Genomic DNA, 22,317 nt, shown 5'->3' with positions numbered 1-22,317 from the left:
CCATCAAGTTTGGGCTTCAGCCTAGACCTGTGGGAATTCTCCATGGGAAGGGGTTTCCTTAAGTGCATGAGAAGTCTAAGTAACAATCACTTGATCAATTTGTGCCTGTCATATTGCCAGAATGTTCTTGCAATTATATAGTTATGACACCATAATCAATGCTAATAGTGTGTCACCTGTGTCTTGATATGTATAAACGTGCTAATAATTGTGCAGAGCTTAGTAAGTGTGAGATCTCTGGTCTTAATTTATAGGTTCTGTTGTAAACAAAATCTGCCCTTCTTCCCTTATGGGGTATCCAAGAGTCCGTATAGAGTCCTTAAGTAGGTTCCCTATCGTAGGAGAAAATAACAGAGGCCAACCAGAGAATATTGAGAAGCAAAGCAGCTAGTAAGCCTGATCTTTATTAAAGCTGTTGCAACAGGGTGCTCCCCTCACACGCAGGAGGACAGAGGAGGACCCAGAACAAATGTGTGCCCACCCTTATACAGTGGTACCTCGGGTTACATACACTTCAGGTTACAGACTCCGCTAACCCGGAAGTAGTACCTTGGGTGAATAACTTTTACCTCAGGATGAGAACAGAAATCATGCCCTGGCGGCATGGTGGCAGTGGGAGGCCACATTAACTAAAGTGGTGCTTTAGGTTAAGAACAGTTTCAGGTTAAGAACGAACCTCTGGAACGAATTAACTACTTAACCCAAGGTACCACTGTATCTTGTACAGGCAACTCCCCATGTACGTGCATGCAGGCACGCATCACTGCGAACCCAGAAGTGGCACAAAAAGAGGCAAAAACAGCGCTAAAAGAGCACAGGAATGGCAAAAATGGGGAATCGCCTGTATTTTTATGCTGTGACATCTACAAATGTAATAACTAAATAAATATATACAAACAATATTCGAACTGCGCTATATAAATCTCACGAGGATGTGAATTGTGTTACCTTCCGCAAGTCACACATTTCCTGGCAGGTGGCATTTGAAACACCCCTTAGGATATGGATATCTAGTTTAACTGGTTTGTGTCTAAAGGAATCCGGAGCATGAAGAAATCAGAAAGCCGCCAGCTTCCTGAGCCTGAGATGTCATGCCATGGCCTTAGCTGTATCCACAGCAGGCAGAGCTTAGCATGCTAACCACAATCAGTGACTTGTTCTCCAGCCGCTGGCTTCTCTTACTCAGCAACTGCCCCAGACTGTCCCACCGAGGTGAGCAACATCTCTCCAGGAAGAGCTGTCCACACTATGTGACCTAAATATGAGTCGCAGCAGCCCAGCCTACTGTGTGTTGCTATAGACGGCACATGGGAAATAATGCAACTATTGGAAAAGACATGTGCAACTTCATGATCACAGGCCAGAGGTTACAAAAAGCCGTACTGTCTCCCTCAGAGTGACAAAAAAAAGAAAAAAAGTTAAGGGCAGGGAATAGAAATAATAGATATAAAAGCCTTTGCTGAAATATCACATTTGATCTAAATTTCAAGCTTTTTAAAATTTGTTGCGGACAAATTTAACGATATTTGGAATTCATTTTTATAAATGCCCTGTTAGGTCAAGGTCTGGTTAGCTACAATAACAATTCCACCCCCTTTTTGTAATGTACTGTACACAGTATCTTGTTTTCTGTCTTGTTTTATACATGGTACTATTTATTGATTTTTCTTATTTGTGTGTGTGTCTTATCTTACTCTGTGCACTTGTAATTTTGTACTTTTCATTTTTCAATAAAGAATATAAATCAAGAAAGCTTCTGATCTCTCTTAAATCCTGGCACATTCAGACAATGTCATTTATTTTCTATGATTATTATTATTATTTTAGATTTATTACTCGTTCTTCACCATGAGGTCCCAGGGCAGGCTAACAACAATTTCTGTAGTACAAGGTCCAGATGTTGTTGTTGTGCAACTCCCCTCACCTTTGGCTATGCTGGCTGGAGCTGATGAGAGGTGGAGTCTGACAACATCTGGAGGGCCACAGGTTCCCCATCTCTGCTGTGAACAAACAACCCCCTCATACTGTGTGGATCTTGCCTTCAGGCAAGGGAAGGCAGTCGCTTCAAGCAGTCAATAAGGGAGAGAAAACAGTTCTCCTGCACAAGCTCATGCCCAGTAACAGCAGTGCCAACTTGGTGGGCCCTTCCTCAGGGAAGGAGGCGTGAGTGAAGATCTTCACCAGGAACAAGGGGAGCAGGAGACCATCAGCACCTCCTATTTGCTAAGAGGCTGCTGTAGAAGTGGCATTGTGGGCGGTAGGGAGCTGCCATCAGCATGGTGCTGATAACGCCAAGGTTGCGGGTTCGATCCCCGTAAGGGACAGGTGCATATTCCTGCATTGTAAGGAGTTGTACTACCTGTAGATGATCCTCAGGGTCCCATCAAACTCTGTGATTCAAGGTCTGGCCTCCAAGGAGTCTGTGGCAGCAGCAGCAGCGAGCAATGGATTCCTTGGAGGTTGAATCTGCTGCCCCTATGGATCCTGCCACCTGAGGCAGTTGCCTCACCTTGCCTCATGGGTGGGACGGGGGAGATACCCTTGAGCCCTGTGGGTGCCACCACATGTAGGAATGTCTAATCATGGTGGCATGCAAAATGAGATTCTTCCGGATGTAGTCTCAGCCAAACTCAATTGAATTAAAAGCAGCAACAGGTAGCCTGGGAACTGCTGAAGAGGAAACAGCTGGAGGAATCCCAAGTACATGTGATGCAGCCTGTCTGCCTTGATATTAATACCCATGAAAAGCTGCCTTTTTTGTTTGCTTTAAGAAAAGGCTAGTTTATCTGGTACAACTCATAATCACTTGGCTTGGGACTCACAACCCATTACCTTATTTTCTATTCTTTATGTACCAGAACTGTCAGTACAAAATAGCGGTTAAAGCGCCTTATTAACCCTAGCTAAGAGCATTACCAAACATTTATCACAGATTCTATATAATGGCTGGTTTGTTTGCATTTTTAAAAACCTACCAGCTTGAAAACTTAGATAGGTTCTCTATATTGGAGAGAATAATGAGTTCCAAAGTGGGGTGGGGGCGGTGACGGGGGGGGAGAGAGTTTGGAAGGAATTGAGGGATAATTATTGGCTCCCCTTGGAGGGAATCCACTCTTATTTTGAAAAACACTGAATCTTTCTTTTCCCCACCCCCGCCTCTTTCCCGTTCCTGCACGACCCTTTGCCAAGCTCTAAATTGGCAGCCAGCTGTGGCTCAAAAGGAACTAGGTTCTTTCCAAACATCACGTTAAAGCATCACGTTTTTCAGGGATATTCCCCCACCCCTTCCTCTGTGTGTGTTTTAAGCCTCAACCTCTTTTGATCTCTCAGGGAAAGCTGAGAGAGAGAGAGAGAGAGAGAAGTCACTCCTTAGGAATGCAGCAGACACAGAGAGATACCCGCACGCACGCGCATAAAGCGGGGGGGGGGGGAGGCAAGACTCTGTCCATGCGAACTACAACTCCCGGCAACCCTTGCGCTCTAGCGAAGAAGCCGAGCGCAATGTGCCTGCTGTGGCGGCTGCTGCAGCAGCAAAAAGTGTGTCACTGGGGCACGAGGCTCTCCCTAGGAGTCACATGGTGGATGCTCCAGTGCCGCGTGCTGGCATCTGCGCAGCCGCAGGCAGAGAGGGAGACCAGGGAGTGAGTGAAGCCTGGCAGAGTAAAATTTTGCAGGCAAAGGGAGAGGCAGCAGCAGAGTGGAGCTCCCGGGCTGCTGCGAGGTATCCCACAGACTCAGCCGCTCTCGCGCTCTTTCGACTTTTGCACTGCGGCTCTCAGTGCAAATATAATCTTTTAAAGGCAATTTTTAAAAGGGCGCATTCCCACCAGCGTTCAGTGCAAGCTGACTGGGTTCCCAGCCGCTTTTGCAGAATAACTTTGGGGGGACCAGAAGAAGTCCGAGGAGGAGAAAGGGGCAGCCTCTCGCTCCCCCTCGCTCCTTCCTCGCCTACGGAATCTCGGCTCGCTTCTTCTCTCGACATGAATGACGGCTGTCAACTGAACAGGATGGCCACTTTGGATACGAACAACAACGCCCCAGGTAAGCCTCTCGCGGCTGGCTTCTTGAGGCTGACCCTGTCTTGAGGGAACGGGTCATGCAATGCTATTCTCCCTCCTAAAACTTGCCCCATAGCCTCCCCTTCGCGGTGACCTCCCGTCGCAGAGGTCTGGCGCTTCAGCCTCTTTCGCGTGCACCTGCAGTGAAGGGAGCAGTCCTCCTGCTACCCAGCGCTCCTGCAGCTATTCGTGGGGCGTCTGCTGGAGTTGGGGTGGTGGCGGCGGCGGCATTGAGTTCCTAAGCAGCGTATCTCCCCACCCTAAATACCGCAATTGCTGATATAGAGATACGAAGTGTGCAAACAACCTTCGAGTCTCATACTGTATGTAGCATTCAGGATCCTGCCTGAATGCACCCCCCCAAATCACAAGGAAGAGAGGTGCTGGGTTTTGGAATTGGGAGAACAAGAGTGCCCCTATTACCTGCCCCCGTTCTTTTAGCCCATCAGACTCCTCTATTTCACCCCCCCCAACCCAATTAGGAAAGGTTGATTTCTCATCATTCTGCTGTAGTTTCCTCCTGGGGGAGGGTGGATCGGTGACAAGGGGAGCAAGGGAAAGGAGTTATAGGTGTCAGTTTCAGGGAAAGAGGTCAACCTTCCTTCTCCTTGTGGGGGGAGGGAGCAGAGTCAAATGTCTTGCCCGGGCTACCAGTAGCGGCAGGCGACGCCCTACCTTGTCCTTTGGGGAGGGTGGGATTAGGGCAGTTGTAGGGAGAGAGGATCGGGGCTGCCTTGCTTCCACTGTGAGCATCACATACCTAGTGTTTTCTTGGGAGGAAGCCTCGGAAGGGGAAGGGATGCCCGGAGATCTCCTTTTGATATTGCCCCCCCCCCTCCAAATTGATGATCCCTTATTGGTTATAGGGATTTCTCTCTCCCCCCCCCCACCCCCACGGCTTTGGAGTCACACTACTAGCACCCGCACCCCGCTTCGGAATCCCACCCTTCCTGGGATTCCCCCTTCAAGCTTTCCCATTCATCCTCTCACGTGTCCCCTTACCCGGCTCAGCCACGTGCAACGTTTGTTTTCCCTATCGGCCCCGCCTCCGGTCGCCTCCCATTGGCTGAGCTCGCCCCATTAGCTCATTAGATACGCCTCCCCTGGAGCTACGTCACCATCCGGGAAGCTCGAACGTTCCGAGTTCGCCGTAGAGGGCGCGGCTGAAGGATGGACCATCCCTTGCCAGGGAGGGGAAATGGGAACCAATGGGAGGGCAGGGGGCGGGGCAAAGCGTGATGGGTGAAGCCGGGATAGAAGCGGGCAACGTGCAAGTGGGACACGTGGAGGTGAACTGGCCGACTTGCCAGCCTTCCCATCTCGCTTCCTAGTTATTCAGCTTTCGGGAGGTAACCCTCATGGGTCTTTTGGGAGTGCGAAAGTCTTGGACGGGCAACTTAACGGAGCATGAGAACCGAGTGGGCGAATCCCTCACGTTCACCAGTCTTTGCGTCCTGGCGTGTCGTCTTTGGCTGGAAAAATCAGGCTTCTCTTACTGTTTGGACGGCCATCTGCCAGATCACTTTGCTACTGCTTGCTCAGTGGCAGCAAAGCTTGCAGCCTTGCACCCGGCCAATTAAAGCGTAAAGTTTTCTCAGGAAAAAGAAAAAGGAAACCGTGTAAGGTCACGTGTTCCTTAGTGCATGTGCAGATTGCCTTCCATTTGTGCCCCAAACAGTTTGCCTCAGTGCATATACAGAGTGTCTTTCTTTTGTGGTGGAAAGCAGGCAATATTTATTGGTGCACATGTGTTTTCACAGCATTGGATAGAAAATAGGGAAGTAACAAAAATACCAAAACCCCACCTTTATGTTCTTTAACTAGTGTTTAAATGCTGGAAATAAATGTTCTAGTTACAGAGGAGTCATTCCAGCCTGAGGAGGAATAGTGGGGGACACAAAAGCTTCCAGTATTTTAAAGACTGGGTGGCACAAATATTTTTTTCCCTGTGGTCTTTGCTTTGGTGTATACTACATTTGTATTTCTGTTAGATGTAGATACTGATTAAGTATTAACAATGGAACTATGTAATAAAATGCACCCTGGGTGGTTTAAGTGAATGGTATTTGTCTAATCCAATAATAAGGTCTTAAGGTTCCCTTAAAGGAGAAAGTGTTTAGGAATGAGAAAAGGCTTTCCGCATTTGCTGTGGGTTAGCAGTGGGATAATTCCTTTTTAAAGATCTGGTGTTTGGGGTTTCAACACTTTCAAGTGGGGTAGGATTTGAGGGGTCGGGAGTTGCCTATGTTAGAAGATGGGAAAGTCTCCCAGAGCCATGTGGCTTGATTGCCATTCTGCCCAGTTCTAAGCATATTTATTCAGAAATAAGTCCCAGTGAGTTCAGTGTGTCATTCCCCCCAAATAAGACCTCATAGAATAGCAACCTGCATTGCGTGGGTTTTAAGGGTATGTTTGTTTTTAAGATCTAGGGGCTTGTTTTTTTCCATCTCTTGTGGATATGGTTTGTATGTACACCTACCATGTTAGTTTTGATTCCATTGCTGGGTTAGTAAGTTAGTGGGCCCAAGGTGGTTCAGGGATCTGGGTGATGGAAATCCCTTTCCCTTTGATTGACCTTGTTGGTTTTGAGCTCAGCCTAATTTTATTTTTGGTGGTGCTTGCATATAGACCTTCAGTGCTACTTTTGCTGCAGGTTTCCCCCCTGCCCCCCTTTTGCATCAGGTGTCCTCCCCTTTGGGGTGAGCAAACGGGTAGCATGTGGCCTTGTGTCAAGGACCACGTGTGCTTAGTGATGCCACATGTGTCTCCAGCCACTCCTGGCTCCTTGCCTTGAGAAGACTGACAAGACACATTGCAAACGGACGAGATATGCCTTTCCCTTTTTTTTCACGCCCATCTGGAAGATTGCCAACTTGGTCCGCACATAACTTCCACCCCCGCTGTGCCTTCTAGCAAGTTCTATTTATCCTCCCTGACCCACTTGGGGCAGTCATTTCCCTGACGCAACCTGCATTTAATAGCCGCACGGAAGCTAGGGACTCCAAGCCGGGAGGGAAGAAGGCGGCAAGACTTGCATACCTTCCTCCTTCGCAGGATTCCCTGCGCCACCCTTCCCATCCTGAATTGCTCGATTTGGAAACTCTGCTTCTCGCCTTTTAAAAGAAGGAAAGTGAAGTAATCTAGGAGAGGCTACTAGTAAGGAAGAAAAACAACCGCCATCATCAGCATTGAGGAAGAGATTACTAACAAGGTCACGTGCAAGGGCCGCATGCTCAAAACCCAGACTGCTTCCCTAGCAAGCCAGATGTTGGGCTGGCTCTTGGGCCTCTGCACCCCAAGTTCAAATCAAGGTGCCTGCTTGAAATATCCCTACCCTTATTTGCCCTTGATGATTCTCCTGGTTAAGTGTTTGTTATACAGAGGAAAGGACAGCCTGCTTTTAATAAGCTGTTGCACAGTATTTGAGATATATTGGGAGATGTATGAACGGCACGGGATTAGAATAGGCACCAAAGTGAGTGGAGTTGCTTCTGGCACATCTGTTGGCGCTTTGTCACTGAGCTCCAGCTTTGCCCTAATTTTGGCAGGATTGCAAAGTTCTCCTGTGTGCAGAAGAGCAAGGCGGTAATCACAAGTGTTTGACCTGAGCAGCTTGTCCTGGACCCTTAGCGAAAAGTGGTAGAAGGGGATTTGTGGTCCCACAGGACAAGAGCTCCATCCAAAGCATGGCTGCTAAATTTTAATTTTAATCAATTGCTTATCCTTTGTTCACTTCTCTTGGGTGTGTGTGTGTACTGTTTGGATTGCTGGCAGAAATTGACTTGGATCATTATCCAGCTCTATTTCCTATCCCTGAGAAGGGGGAAAGGGAGAAACTCCATTTACAGCTTTATTTGTCCTGATTCCTTTTAATGTCTGCTAAGCAACCAGTCCCAGGTGTTTGGGCCACACGCAAGGAAGGTCATTAGCTGGTGGTAACCAGTCAACAAGATAAAGGCTCCCTGCTTGTTGTTAAAGGCCTGCCTGGGCACTGAACGTGGCTTCCACACGTGATCTTGTTTATAATCCCTCTGGCACGGATGGCTTTGTTTTTACTTTGCTTGAGGCTTTTCCTACAGCACTTTGGCCACTGGCATGTAGCCCAGCTACAAAGCCTGGAGCAGTGGTAGTTCTTCTGTAGAAAAAAAACAAAAACCCAAGCCATCTCCAGGCTGGAGTATTCGGCCCTTCCCAGCTTACACACTTCCCCCCAGCTTCCAGGGTCGGGTGTATGATGGCTTTTTTGGCTTCCACCCAATTTTCAACAATTTCTTGGCCGCACGCCTTCCTCCCTCCCTCTCCACTCGCTGCATCACTCACTTGGTGTTTTTTCCTTTTGCAGCTCTGAGATGTAGGTCAACAACTGAAAGCTGGGAGAGAGAGAGAGAGAGAGAGAGAGAGAGAGAGAGCTGGATTGCAAGGGAAGAATTTTGGCAAGACCAGCTCAGAGCTTGAAACTGGCCAGTAATGTGGGGTTGGACTTTGCAAACCTTTTATCAGGTGTGTGCTGGGAAGAGTCAGCTCCCACATACCGGGGCAGCTTTGTTCTCGCTCTCTGTCGTGTTTTGCTCACAAGTAGGTTTACTTTCACCCCTAACCTATCACTCCTCTAGTGTTCCAGGGTTTCCCCTCTCCCATCTTGTGCCTTTGAGAACTCACATGTTCACAGTAAATTACCACCTCCCTTTTGTCCATGGTTGGAGACAGCACCCCTTTGCATATAAGGCCACAATGTGGAGAGCAAATGGGGTCTCTCTCGGGAGTACTTGCTAGGAAATAGAGTGCAGGACTAGAAACACCTTGGTTTGATCCAGCAATGCAGTTAGAAGGTTTTCTTATGGAATATCACCTAGTGCATTTGACTCGGGGAAGGGTAGCTGTGGTACTGTTCCTGCAAAAAAAAGTTTTTTAAAAAAAGAAATCCTATATTTGGAACAGGAAATGAATTTTAGCTCAAATGTGCTGGATTTATGTTTGCTGTGCTATCTCTGCATCATGGAGCTTGGCTCACTAGCCTGAGTAGTTGCTCTCTGAAGCAATACTTACATCACATTTGCTCTCTGTTAGCATTATGGGAGAAAACTTTTCTCCTCTCTACCCTGCTCCTAATTTTATAACCTTCTGCCATCTCCCACTTTAGTAGTCCTTTTTACAAAGCTTAAAATAAAAGGCCCCCAAATGCCCAAACCTTTCTTCAGCTGCTCTGGGCCCCATTTCTTTGCGCTCTCCCCAGCCTCCCACTTCTGATTCCTGCCTCTTCTCTCCCTGCTTCCCTTCTGCCTTTGCAATGGTCTTGTTTTTCTCTTAGAGCGCAAGCCTGCAGATGGGCTCTGTTCTTTTTAATGCAGTTACAACTTCTAGTGCTTTGCAGCCCTTAAAAAAACAATACTTTCCTAGCTTTGCCGTAGTCTTCTTTCTTTTCGGAGACAACCAGAACTGTACAAAGCATCCAACTACTCCAGACTCCCTTTTTTCCAATGCTGTACCCCTCTAGGGATTCACAGTTTCAAAACACAACAGACCTAACTTGGTTACAACATAGGAAGGTTGTCAGAGCCCCTCTCTCTCTCTCGTTCTACTTTGCCCCGGTTGAAACCTGCTGCCTTTCTTGGCTACCAAAACATCTGCTTGCCTTTGCAAATGCCTCTTTAGGGTGCAGCTGTGTGGTCAGGATATCATCCGCCACAGTGAGGTCCAGATACTTGCTCTTCTTTAAAGGAAACTCGAGGTTTCCAACATGATGTCTTCAAGTTGCGCAACACAAACAATCAGTTGGGGCAGCTGGACACCGATGGCTGTAGTGAGGTGGGATTCTCAACCCTCTTCCTTTTTTTAACCCTCTGCAGGTGGCGTCATCAGCTACATTGGCTCCAACGGGTCTTCTCCAAGCCGCACCAGCCCCGTCTCTCTGTGTGGCAGCGACAGCTCCAACGGCAGCTGCCAGCTGTCCTCGCAACCCGCCTTTCCCAGCTACTTCCCACCTTCGCCCACCGGGTCTCTGGTGCAAGACTCGGGGCGCCTGTATGGGACCAGCTCCACTGGGCTCCGGGATGATGCTTCCCCTTCCTCCTCCTCCTCCTCCTCTTCGTCGTCATCATCCTCTTCCTACAGCTCTGGAGGCTCCCCTGTGGGGCTGCAAGTGGCCATGGATGACGGGAGGCGCATCTCCCCTGCCAAAAGCACCAGCAGCAGCATCACAAGTGAGTGCGGATGCGAAGTTGGGCACGGGTGGGAAGCCCTGGGGTGTTTGCGGATCCAGCCAACTATGCCAGCAGATTTAGTCCAAGCCCAAACTCCAGGCCTACCTTCCCCGGGTCAGTTTGGCCCTTTCTGCCAGCCACAATTCCTCCTGGGTTCTTCAAAGGCTGCACTGTAGGCCTCAAGGGTTTTTTCCCCCAAAGGGTTGTTGGGGAGTAGCAACCAAGCAGCCAAAAAAATCCAGCCTTTGGGTATGGAGTCTCACAGCCCCTCTTCCTCTTTTCTCCTTCCAGAGCTGAATGGGATGGTCCTCTTGTGTAAAGTCTGCGGAGATGTGGCATCTGGGTTCCATTACGGTGTCCATGCTTGCGAAGGCTGCAAGGTGAGCATCTCTCTCTGGCCTTTTTATTTGGCTGACGAAAGCTGGAAGGGGTTGGATCGAGGCCCACCGCCAAGATATTTTGCAGCTCCACACAGAAGAAACCCTCATTTTCCCACGCTGGTACGGGGCAGTGGAGCTTAAGTGAGATGTGGGAGACGGGGATTTAAGCCCTGCAACACAGCCTTGTGCTGGGAGAGCAAGCCAGCTCAGGTGGTTGCACCACCGCCCTGACCAGTAGGGACTACAGCAGCATGCAGCCACTGGCCTGCAAAGACTGTTCCTCTGCTGCTTGAGCTAGCACCCCTTCGGACTATGTCTTTTCAGGCCTCAGAACGCTCCTCAGGTTCAGAAGCGAATGGAAGTGGGCTGCATTGGCCTCTGGGAACATAGGAAGCTGCCTTATACAGAGTCACAGTCATTGGTCCATCTATCCAGTATTGTCTACACAGACTGGCAGCAGCTCTCCAGGGTTAGCATTACCTGGAGATGCCAGGGCTTGAGATTGGGGCCTTCTGCATGCTGGGGCCCTTCCTCTGTGGTTGCCAGTTGTTTACCATGCCTCTGGGCTGGCCAGATGGGCCTAATATAACTAAAACTGGGAGCCCGGCCTTCTCTGCCCTTGCCTGCTCAGTGGATGAGCAGTCGCCTTCTGCTGGTTCTGCTTCCAGTTCAAGTCCTCAACCTCCAGCTCACAGCCTCAAGGGAACTGGGCTGAAAAGCAGCCGCTCTCGGTTTGGGTTTGGGTACAGCTGCTCGCTCGTCAGGCCTAGGTGCTAATTTGCTCTCTCTCCCTCTTTGTCAGGGTTTCTTCCGGCGCAGCATTCAGCAAAACATCCAATACAAAAAGTGCCTAAAGAACGAAACCTGCAACATTGTCCGCATCAACCGGAATCGTTGCCAGCAGTGCCGCTTCAAGAAGTGTCTGGGAGTTGGCATGTCTCGTGATGGTGAGTTCCCTGCCATGCGAGGGTTGGAGATTTGACTTTTTATTTACCCCTTGCAGGCTTTGTTTCGTTAGGATTCTGCTTTGTGGAATAATAACAATAATAATGATAATTTAATATTATTTATATGATGCCCATCTGATTCGATTGCTCCAGCCACTCTGGGTGGCTCCCAACACACAATTAAACACACAATAAAACATCAACTGTTAAAAACTTCCCTGTACAGGGCCGCCTTCGGATGTCTGCTAAAAGTCAGATAGTTGTTTATTGCCTTGACATCTGGTGGGAGGGCGTTTCACACGGCGGGCGCCACTACCAAGAAGGCCCTCTGCCTGGTTCCCTTTAGTTTCACTTCTTGCAGGGAGGGAACCACCAGAAGGCCCTTGGTGCTGGACCTCAGTGTCCGGGCTGAACGATGGGGGTGGAAAAACTCCTTCAAGTATACTGGGCTGAGGCCATATAGGGGTTTTTAAAGGTCAGCACCAGCACTTTGAATTGTGCTTGGAAACGTGATATCCTCAGGTGCCGTACTGACCCTTGACACCCCCCCTTTTTTCCCCCCTACAGCTGTCCGTTTCGGCCGCATCCCCAAGCGCGAGAAACAACGCATGCTGGCGGAGATGCAGAGCGCTATGAACAACATGGCTAACAACCAGCTCAGTGCACAGTGCCAGCCCGAGGGCTTGTCGACGGGGCACCAGCAGCCCGCCAGCCCCCTTCTGTGCCACCAGCCGCAGCTGGCGCCACGATCCCCACAGCAGCACGCGGCCTCGCCTCCCCAGCCATCTCCTTGCTTCGCCCAGTTCTCCCAGCAGCTGACGCCGCCCCGCTCCCCGAGCCCCGGTGAAGTCATGGAAGACGTCATCTCGCAGGTGTCCAAGGCCCACAAGGAGATTTTTGTTTATGCCCACGACAAACTGGCCGCAGGGCCCCTGGCTCCCGCGGGGAGCGAGAACTCTCTGAGTTGGGAGAGCAACTGGCTGTCCAGTGGCTACCACGGCAACGGGCCCTGCCACCAAAATGACAACTGGAACTCTGGCTCCGTCCCAAGCAACACATGCCACCAGAACAACATGAACGGCCATCGGTTTTGCCCCTCCGGCTACCCCTCCGGGGAGACAGATCCCTCAGTCGGCCAAGGCTGCCCCCAGCAAGGCGAGCCCAGAGATATCCTCTTGGTGAGTGTCGCATCCTCCTCACGGCACCCCACAAGGTGCTCTCTCGTTTGCCAGCCAAGGCTTATCCAGTTCAGCCTCCAGCTGCCTTTTCTCTAGCTATTATATAGCCAGCTTGTTTTAATATCCGAGAAGGAAAACCCCTGGCTTTTGCCTGAAGCAAATCAGATGAGATTTGAACCAGGAGCTTCACTAGTCGTAGCCACTGTATTGCTACGATTTTGGATATTCACCACCACCATCTCAGCCATTTGGATATATTTTAACCAGTGCCATTTTTCTAGGAAAAGGGGTGCCGGAACTTGCCACGAACACCTCCCTTTTTCTCTTATAAGGACCATGGCTCCCACCTGAAAGGTGCCGGAACCGAGTTCTGGAGAGTTCCGGCTGATGAAAGCCCTGATTTTAACCTGCCACCTGAGTCACAGTTGGGTTAGGCCTGTGCTACTTGCGTTATTCAGGGATAGGTGGCTCCTTGTACATATTTTGTATCTCTTACATTCTTTGGCTCACAAAATGAGCTTTTTCTCAGCCACGTTCCATCATGTATATCTTGGAGCTTTCAGTGAAAAGCAATCAATATTTCTTAATAATATGTTCAACATTTCACTGTACCTTCATTTATGTTTATGCATGTGAAAATTCAGTCTATTAATGAAGGAATATCAGTCAGGAAGTCTTCAGCAGCCAGGCGTAGGGAACCTGTGGCGCCTCCAGATGTTGTTGAACTCCAACTCCCATCAGCTCCAGCTAGCATGGCCAATAGCCCAGGATTGTGGGGGTTGTAGTCCCAACAGGATCTGGAGGGCCACAGGTCTTCTGTTCCTGCTTTAAAGCGAAGACTTAGCCTACAAGAAGTATTTTCTTAGCTCAGGTAGTGTTGGACTCAATCCTGACTTGAAAAGTCAACCTGGTGGTATTCTCTTTTAGTCTGTTTTCAATGGGTGGGATGTTAACTACTGCAGTTAGATTATGGAGTTTCATGTATGAAACTTAACTCCTATGTATTGTCAGGCTAGAAGTCAGTATTAGCTCAGTCTGTCTGGCTATTCTGCAAAGGAACACCTCATTCCTTATGGCTGGGGGTAGTGGCATCAAATGCACAGGAGCAGCAAAAGAAGGAAGTTTAGAAGCTTCTATTCCACCTGTTAACCTGGACTAAAACTCCCTGGGGCTAATAGGACTTATATTACAAAGCATTGGAAGGCAACAGATTGGCAAAGGGTCCTCAATTCTCAGTGATTATGTGGGCTTGCAACTGGTTCCATTGACTCTGATTCCAGCCCTCTACTCTTCATCTAACATGTCTCATTTTTTCCGCATCCCAACAGGCGTGTCCTATGAATTGTCACCCACATGGTCGCAGTGGCCGTACAGGCCAGGAGATTTGGGAAGATTTCTCCATGAGCTTCACACCTGCTGTACGAGAAGTTGTGGAATTTGCAAAGCACATCCCTGGTTTCCGGGAGCTCACGCAGCATGACCAGGTCTCCTTACTCAAAGCTGGCACATTTGAGGTAGGATTATCTCCATCCACTACTTCAGACCCTTGCTAGTTAACAGCTACCGATTTTATGTATGTAGGAAAGGCTGATAAAAGTGGGAGAATAATATTTATCCATTAAATATTGGTTAATTCTGCAGACTGGTGAAAATAATGGGGAGACATGATTGTTTTAAAATCCCGAAACTCAAGTCTACACCCTTATTTATCCATCTATAATAATGAGAATGCATGAAGTACATTATTTGCTGGCGTCATTTTGAAATATAAAGACATTAGGAGTAATTAAAGGGGTGTAATCTGCTTTTGGGAGGCTGGATCCCAGACATACTCAAAAACCCCAAAGGGAAAAAGTGAAAATCCTTCTGAGAACGTGTCAGTTTGTTTTGGTTCTTAAGAAGAAAAATAACAACCTTGCAGTTGAACCTAACTAAGTTCTCTCAGAGAAAGTCCCACTTCTTTCAAAGCTAGAGTGCATTTTTACTCGGAAGAATACAGATGGCATTTGACTGTGTTGTGTGGGCACAGATGTATTCTAACAGGTCTCTCCTGCCATTTCCCCAGGTGCTGATGGTTCGGTTTGCATCCCTCTTCAACATTAAGGAACAGACAGTGACATTCATGAGTCGCACCAAGTACAGCCTTGAGGAGCTGTGGGGGATGGGGATGGGCGACCTGCTGACATCCATGTTCGAGTTCAGCGAGAAGCTTGGAGCCTTGGGACTCTCTGAAGAAGAGCTTGGCCTCTTCACGGCTGTGGTGCTGATCTCTGCAGGTGGGTGTCCTTGGGCATGAGCAGGCGGGAATCGCAGTCATGGATCACAAGCTTCCTTGTCCTTACCTTTCCTCGAAGCTCTCCAGTCACACCCATCCATTGTGTTTTTCTGTCCTTGTTTCACCTGTGTCCTAAGGTCTTCAAGCCTCCTACTCTACCATCCTTGGCTACCCAGGCACACACCTACACAATTCAACACCTTTCCCCCTTTCTGCTCCTTATGCCTGGCACCTTCTCCCAGGATATCCACAGTAGTCTCCCTTGCTCTCCCTGCTTCCTCCTTTGGAAATCTTCCTTTCCTTGAAGCCTTCATCTTATTGCCTTAGTCTGAACTTCCACCCTTGAAACACCAACACCCTGCAACCACAGCAAACCCCTAAATTAACTACATATCTTCATATTTCTCCTCTGACACCTTTGCCTCAGCTCCTCGTTTCCCCATTGTTCAAACTTGGGAGTATAAACTCCTTGAAGTGGGGATCTGTCTCTTTTTCCTCATGTTACCTTGCAAAATGCTATGAACAGTGGTGGTGCTTTAAGAGAGAACAATTCTTAATAAAAATAATTCAGAGCTCCGAGGAGATTGGGATCTTTTACATGTCAGGTTTTGGCACCACTGCTCCTTGGGCTCCAGGCAATCTGTGACCTTGTGGGAGGCTGAAAACGTAGTTTGATAGATCAGAGACCTGAAAACCAGGCAGGTGTGTCTGTTGTGCTGGGCACGCTGCTCTTTACATGTTACTGACTGCCCGTTCCTCTCTTGTGCAGATCGTTCAGGCATTGAGAACCCAGGATCAGTGGAGCAGCTGCAGGAGATGCTTATCCGTGCCCTGAGAGCCCTCGTCCTCAAAAACCACCCCCAGGAAACGTCTCGTTTCACCAAGCTGCTGCTGAAGCTTCCCGACCTGCGCACCCTCAACAACATGCACTCTGAGAAGCTGCTCTCCTTCCGCATTGATGCTCAGTAGAAGACAGGGAGGACCTTGCACATAACTACTGGACCACCCTCTTGTCTTGACCTCCCTGCGTTGTTGCACTAACCAGACTGCTCTCTGGGCCTGGACCCAGCAAACTATATTTATACCGACATAGGAGCTGCTGTCCCCACCTGCTCAGAAGCAAGCGGCTCAAGCCGCCTTTTGTAAATATCTCTCTGTATATTGGAGTTGTGTGAATAGAACCGGCATTCTTCCCTGCTGTGGCACTGGCCACAGGGGAATAATATATTGAAAACCAAAATGGCCTGGATCCACGTTCTTCCCGAGTTCGCCTTGTGTGTCTGCCCCCGCTCTTCTCCTGAATCGGGAGGGAAGGTTTGGTGGAGGTTTGGGGTTAACCAGTCGCCGCGGCTAGAGAGAGGCGACGATTGGAGCTCTGTACACAAGGGAGACATTGGCTGCCCCCTGCAAGCCAGAAGTGAATTGTGGTGCTTAAAATGGTGGCTGTCCTGTCTCACTTATTTTGCCAGGGGTTAAGTATGGCAAGATGGCGGTTTAAGGGAAAACCATATGTTTCCATTGGTGTGGCACCCACATATTTTGTCCTACTCCTACCTCTGGTCAAACCAGTTTTTGAAACACTACAGCCTCCCAGCTGAAAGGCCTTGTTACCAGGTGAAAAAGAGGAAGACCATCTACATTACATACATCTTTCACACCCTCTTTCAAATCTTTTTGTTTTAAATCCCCTGAAACCGGCCAATCTACCTTCAGCCTGTTTTTTCAATAATGTGAAGCACTTACACATGTCATCAGTATGGAACCCATCTTCCCACCCCCCACCCCTAAAATGTGTTGATGCTATTTTGCTTTGGTGAGGGTGGTGGTTTTTTGTTTAGCAAAAAAGGGGTTTCTACTGACCTTTTAGGTGTGGGGGCTTTAATGACTAAAATGGTGAATTGGGAGGGGAGGGGGGAAAGCCTTGAGAACAAAGGCTCCCACGATTTTTACCTGCAAAACAGAAATATCAAGCAAGCTCCACATTCTTCTGTGTTTTGATAGTTAAAGAATAAATATTTTGCCCATCGCTACTCACCATAAATGAGACACCAAAAACCAGTTGGGGCTGTGAGGGTTGGTTTTTTTTTGTCTTTTTTTTAAGGGTAGGTTTGTTTGTTTTTTTAATCATATATTTATTACATAAATATATAGTAAAATAGACCAGCGACAATTACCATAAAAATATCTTTCTTTAAAATCCTGACCAAAAACACAAAAAAGGGTTTGTTTGTTTTCCCCGCCCCAGACTTTTCAGGGTTTTTTTTTTCTTTTTTCCAAAATCGCACGTCACAGACAAATCGTGATTGTCGTATTTTTTTTTTTTACATCAGCAGCTTCCTGCTACCCAGACACAAAAAAAAAAGAAGAAAGGGGAAGGGAGAGGGAATAAAGATGAGGTGGAGGGAGACACAATTTTCCCCACCAGGTTTTCCCCTCCCTCGGACTCCCCCAACCCAACACCCGTTCTGAAACACACTGAAAACCCCATGTCCCAAACGTACATTCACTAATAACTCCCTGCTCACAGTTTCTTTCCCTGCTCTGGACTGTGAGGGGGAAAAACCACAATGCATAGTATATGAGGGGGTGCCCCCTTTAATGGAAACTCACTTCCTCTCCTCCCTAAACCTTCTTGTCTGAATCTGTCATTGCAACTCCTGGAGTTAATATCCTTGCAGAACCAATGAGAATCCGGTGGGGCAGGGGGAGGCGCAGAAAAGATCCGTAGGGTACCATCGGCAGGAACTATATGAGGTATGTACTTGACAAAAGGAATACTGAGAAGTGGTACAGGAAAAGTCTTGTCTCTCCTCCTCCCCCCTTGAATAGGCCTCTGGTGTGGGGAAAACTGGCTCCTAACCCCACAAATTGTCACAGTCGTCAAGTGCCTGGGAGGCAGAGGACATGATGGTGGGGTGTTACTCCCCTGGAGGAGCAAAACCTCCTGCTACAAAGGCCTTGAGCGTCTCAAGACAGGTTAGACATCCATCAGCAAAGATGCAGCCTGGCAGCCGCCAGAGGAGTAGGAGAGCAGCCGTGCTGTTTGCTGCTTTCCCCTGGCAAGATAGGAAAGGACTGGCATGATGGTATATGAGTGGCACCTGAGGGGGACTGGGTGTTATGAGATGGGATGAACCCTGAGTTCTCTTCCTCCAAGAGTTGGGTTGAGGCACAAGCGCCATCTTGCCCCGGCAGCCATTACGAGATGTTTCATGATGCCCTCTGTAGGGAGTTTTGGTGCACCGCAGAAACTTCAGAGAACTCCCATTTTGATGGGGGTGCCTTGCATATATCCCTGGTACAAACTCAAAATGTGCAGATTCCACCCATCCCCTTTTAAACTTAAGTATGCAAAAGCTATCTACTTCCCTTTCAGAGGCATTTTTTGAGGGGGAAGGGGAGGGGGGTCACTGATGTCAGCGACACTGGTTGTTCTTACGGAGGGATGTTTGCCTCGCCCAGAGATTGGCCTCAATAGCTAGAGCCAAGGAGATGCCCAGGGTGGAAAGGTTTTCTTTGGCTACCATGCCACTGCCTCAAAACCTGAGTAACCCCCCTGAAGGAGTCTTGGTGTACCTGCCCCCTTTTTTCTCTTTTCTGGGGAACGGCTGGATGAGTTGGCTGGCTTAACTGTGTGTGTGGATAGAGTCCGCAGACAAAGTTTGAAGTGGGGTCAAGTGACCGTGAGAGTTGTAGCTCTAGGGATAATCTGAGTTTGCTCATTCACATGCAGATCTCCCCCTCTCTTGCCACTGGCAAACAAATGATGATATATATATATATATATATATATATATATATATATATATATATATGTATATATGAACGAACTAGGTCTTAGGTCAGCGTTTCCCAAACTTGGGTCTCCAGCTGTTTTTGGACTACAACTCCCATCACCCCTTAGCTAGCAAGACCAGTGGTCAGGGATGATGGGAATTGTAGTCTCAAAACAGCTGGAGACCCAGGTTTGGGAAACCTGTCTTTCATCTCTCTCTGCCACAAAACATGGTGTTAAATCACTCACTCTTCTTTAAATGTTCAAGGGATTGAGACAGGGCATTCTTAAAGGAAAAGACCGATGGGACAGGGCAAGTTTGCCAAGTTACTCAAAGCGATGAAGGTAGTCAAACAGGTCACCCAAATGAGTTCAGGCTGCCGAGCAGGTAAAACCCAACTACAGTAGGGTTACGGCACCAGGGGCTATGCAGAAATCACAAACGTCTGCTTCCACTAGGAGCAGTGCCTCTCGGAGCCTCAAAGGGGTAGAGATCCCCATCAACAGAAGAGGAGAATGAATGAAGGGGAGTCCATTGGGCTAAAAGATGGATGGCTGTTATCTCTTCCCCCTACCCAAACCAATTTTTTTTTGGGGGGGGGGTTACGGGCAGCAGTTTGTGCATGTGTGTTGCGTGGCACGAGATCGTGCAAAGTGCACAGGGGGGGTTAACGCTTTGTATGCATAGGGAATCTGCGCATGTTTAGTAACACACGGTTAATAGAACTATATTTATATATATATGTATATGTATATATATATATATACACACACACACACACATTATAGGTGCAATCGAGCACATGTGCACAGACACCCCCAACATAGACATTTGCACCAGGATTCTGCTCCAAGACAGAACGGATGTCGACCATTATTTTCTCAGGGCTCTAAAATCCACACACACCCCGCCCCCGGTATGGAGTTTCCCAGTTCCTGTAGCTGGATATGCGCAGTGAGTGTTGGAGAGATCAAAATATTACTTTGCAAGGAAACTTCATTATTTGGTATAAGGCAATGAAGAATTAATACCCTGCCCCCTTCTCCCTTCCTGATAATCAGGGGTGTCTTTAGCTGCTTTTGCAGGCTTGTTGACACGAGAGCAAACAGGCTCCCCGTCACGCCTCCATAGACATAGAGATCTTTGCCTAGACGGGCTATATATATAAAATATGTACAAGATTTACAGGATACAGACCAGACTATACACAGCTTGATGTATGAAAGTGCGCCCCTGCTGGCTGGTAAAGGAATAGCATTAAGGCCTCCAGAAAGAAGGGGGATGAGGGGCAGGGGGGGCTGACGGGGTCAAGATGGGATAGAGCTGGAATGGTGAATAGCAAGTGCTTCAGCCCCTCTGACAAGGTGGTAAACAAGTGAGATCAGATGGGAGAGGTGAGGGGGAAACGACAGGAGTGTTTTAAGAAGAAGTACAGAGGTTGTTTTGATGCTCACACAGGATAGGAAGCCTTAGGCAAAAAACATACAAACCAGACAACCAGGGACTTGAACACAGAAGCAACTCGCAGTCACCTTTTGAGCACCCTGGAAAACAGACCTCGCTGCCTGTCACAATTGTACCAAACATACCATCGGAAAAGACCAGAGCCCTGGCACTCACAACCCCCTGAATGCACACACACACTTGGCTGCAGTCAACCCACATGGCAGGAATATGGGATCCAAGGGATGAGGGCACACAGTCCAGGGGCAAAAATCACAGATGGGAAAGGAGAAATGTGCAAGAGGTATACTTGAATGTGTGCAAACACACACACACACGTTGCATACACACACCACTCCCAAGCTTGGGCATTTATTTACATGCACACACCTCTCAAGTACATGTTCAGATATCTGGCCCACTGCATACAAATGGACACATCTGGGCTCACACAACACACACAGCCATATCCTGCCCTCATGTACTTGGGACACACGTACACACAGGCATGCCACACAGAGTCAGGGTAATAAAGCTCCCACATGAATAAACAATGCGGATTTGTGCCAATGGATGGCCCTCGTATGGCATTCAAAGCTTGCTCAAGACTCAAGGCGATCTCTGCAGAGCCCCTTGGCATCTGAATGCCCATTCTGCTGCCCTGCCTGGTGAAGTGCTGGTGGCAACAGGGAAGGAAGCCTTTGGTCTCCTCTGGAGCACTTCCAGAGGGTGCACAACAGATACAAACTTGCACGGAAGCCATCTTTGTTGAGCGCAGCCCCCCGCCCCATAGAAGGGGGTCACGGGCTGCCTCCTACCAGACCCTAAGGGGAAGCTTACACACACACACGCGCGCGAGCGCGCACGCGCGCACACACACACACACAGGAAGTGGTGGGTAGAGGGACTTTTCCAAATGGAGGAGGTAGATTGGTGAGTAAATTGATGAAAGAGCAGCTACTTGTCACTTGCTTTTCTGTGTACTTGGGTGATTTAGGCTTGACCACAGAAGATGAACCAGGGATCCAAAAAATGTTGATTTGTTACCCTTTCAAGATTGATAACGGAGCAGCAAAACAGCAGAAAGTGCCAAGTCTTCCAATGCATGATTTTGGCTGGAATTTCCGCCTGCGTGCAAAAGGTAAAGCAGAAGGGACGTTAACCTCCAGAGTTACAAAACTGAAGGCTGGAGCTGGGAGCATGGCTAGCAAAATGGCAGTTCTGATGCCCAAAACAAGTTCTGAGCGCACTGTGCATGTGTGTGTCCTCACATGGAAACAGTAGTGTTGCTGCTGCATGTAGGGTGGAACAGATGCAATGGACGAGAGGGCATCTGTTACGTTTAATAGCTGCACTGAAGAGTTCTGCTTTGTTTTGGTGGGGTGGGAAAAGCTGTGGCTAAAATTTCCTTTCCTACCCCAGGTCTTTTTGCATGTGGTCACTGTAGCTGCATACTGAAGAGAAACCTAAGAGCACTTGTGACTCTCAAAATACTGCAGATCATTTTTGCAAACAACAGCAACAACACTCCTAGCAGAAGCCCTGTGTTTGTCTGTTCATTTTTGTGTGTGTGCTTTAAGCAAACACAACGGCAGCAGTAAAACTCCCATTTCCAATATGATGAATTGTGGGGAAATGTTTGCAAATGTTACACACTCCTGTTTCCTCTCTAGATGCTGCAAGAGTTATGGCTGGTGGCAAATTTATCAGACAGTTTAAGGTGGCTTTAGAAGAGGGATCATTGTTTGGAGTGTCTGCTGGCTTGGGATTGTGGGAGTTACAGTGCAAACCATTTTTGAGGGCATTTGGTTGGGCCACTTGGAAAAGAACAGTCTGTAACATACATGGGACTACAACCCGAGAAACTGAATTCATCCAACCTTGTGCCTCCAGATGTTTTTGGCCTACAACTCCCATCATCCCTGACCACTGGTCTTGCTAGCTAGGGATGATGGGAGTTGTAGGCCAAAAACATCTGGAGGCACAAGGTTGGGAAACACTGGATTAGTCTACCCATTGCACTGATTTTTTTTGGGGGGGGCTGGAAATGTGGAAAAATA

General features: G+C 48.4%; 1 protein-coding gene and 1 long non-coding RNA gene across 3 annotated transcripts; one reads left to right on the top strand and one right to left on the bottom strand.

Moving 5' to 3' along the window:
• Positions 1-3,644: 3,644 nt before the first annotated feature.
• On the top strand, positions 3,645-16,278 carry NR1D1 (nuclear receptor subfamily 1 group D member 1). Of its 2 annotated transcripts, XM_083710543.1 has the most exons (9): positions 3,645-4,041; positions 8,401-8,558; positions 9,905-10,258; positions 10,550-10,638; positions 11,441-11,585; positions 12,153-12,763; positions 14,092-14,277; positions 14,829-15,039; positions 15,808-16,278. In XM_083710543.1, the coding sequence occupies exons 3-9, from the start codon at positions 10,204-10,206 to the stop codon at positions 16,005-16,007; spliced, it is 1,497 nt and encodes a 498-aa protein (XP_083566669.1). In that variant the 5' UTR covers positions 3,645-4,041; positions 8,401-8,558; positions 9,905-10,203; the 3' UTR covers positions 16,008-16,278. The 2 variants fall into 2 exon arrangements, with proteins under 2 accessions (XP_083566669.1, XP_083566668.1); XM_083710542.1 differs by lacking the exon at positions 8,401-8,558.
• An 819-nt stretch (positions 16,279-17,097) lies between these two features.
• LOC310830713 lies at positions 17,098-22,129 on the bottom strand. The gene is made up of 2 exons (XR_014557687.1): positions 21,132-22,129; positions 17,098-21,092 (listed from the first exon to the last, which is right to left on the bottom strand). It is a non-coding gene; the product is annotated as an uncharacterized lncRNA (long non-coding RNA).
• Between the last annotated feature and the right edge of the window lie 188 nt (positions 22,130-22,317).

This window comes from Podarcis gaigeae (assembly GCF_964106915.1).
Source record: "Podarcis gaigeae genome assembly, chromosome: 13".
Classification (NCBI taxonomy): Eukaryota; Metazoa; Chordata; class Lepidosauria; order Squamata; family Lacertidae; genus Podarcis; species Podarcis gaigeae.
The sequence above is the reverse complement of the archived record's forward strand: the minus strand, read 5'-3'. Positions and strand labels throughout refer to the sequence as shown.

What these genes read in the sequence shown, in the direction of transcription:
- NR1D1 (XM_083710542.1), top strand. Translation starts at nt 3,981, where the DNA reads ATGAATGACGGCTGTCAACTGAACAGGATGGCCACTTTGGATACGAAC. An exon ending in AGTTGGCATGTCTCGTGATG is followed by an intron (nt 11,586 to 12,152) that starts GTGAGTTCCCTG and finishes TCCCCCCTACAG; the next exon opens with CTGTCCGTTTCGGCCGCATC. An exon ending in AGCCCAGAGATATCCTCTTG is followed by an intron (nt 12,764 to 14,091) that starts GTGAGTGTCGCA and finishes GCATCCCAACAG; the next exon opens with GCGTGTCCTATGAATTGTCA.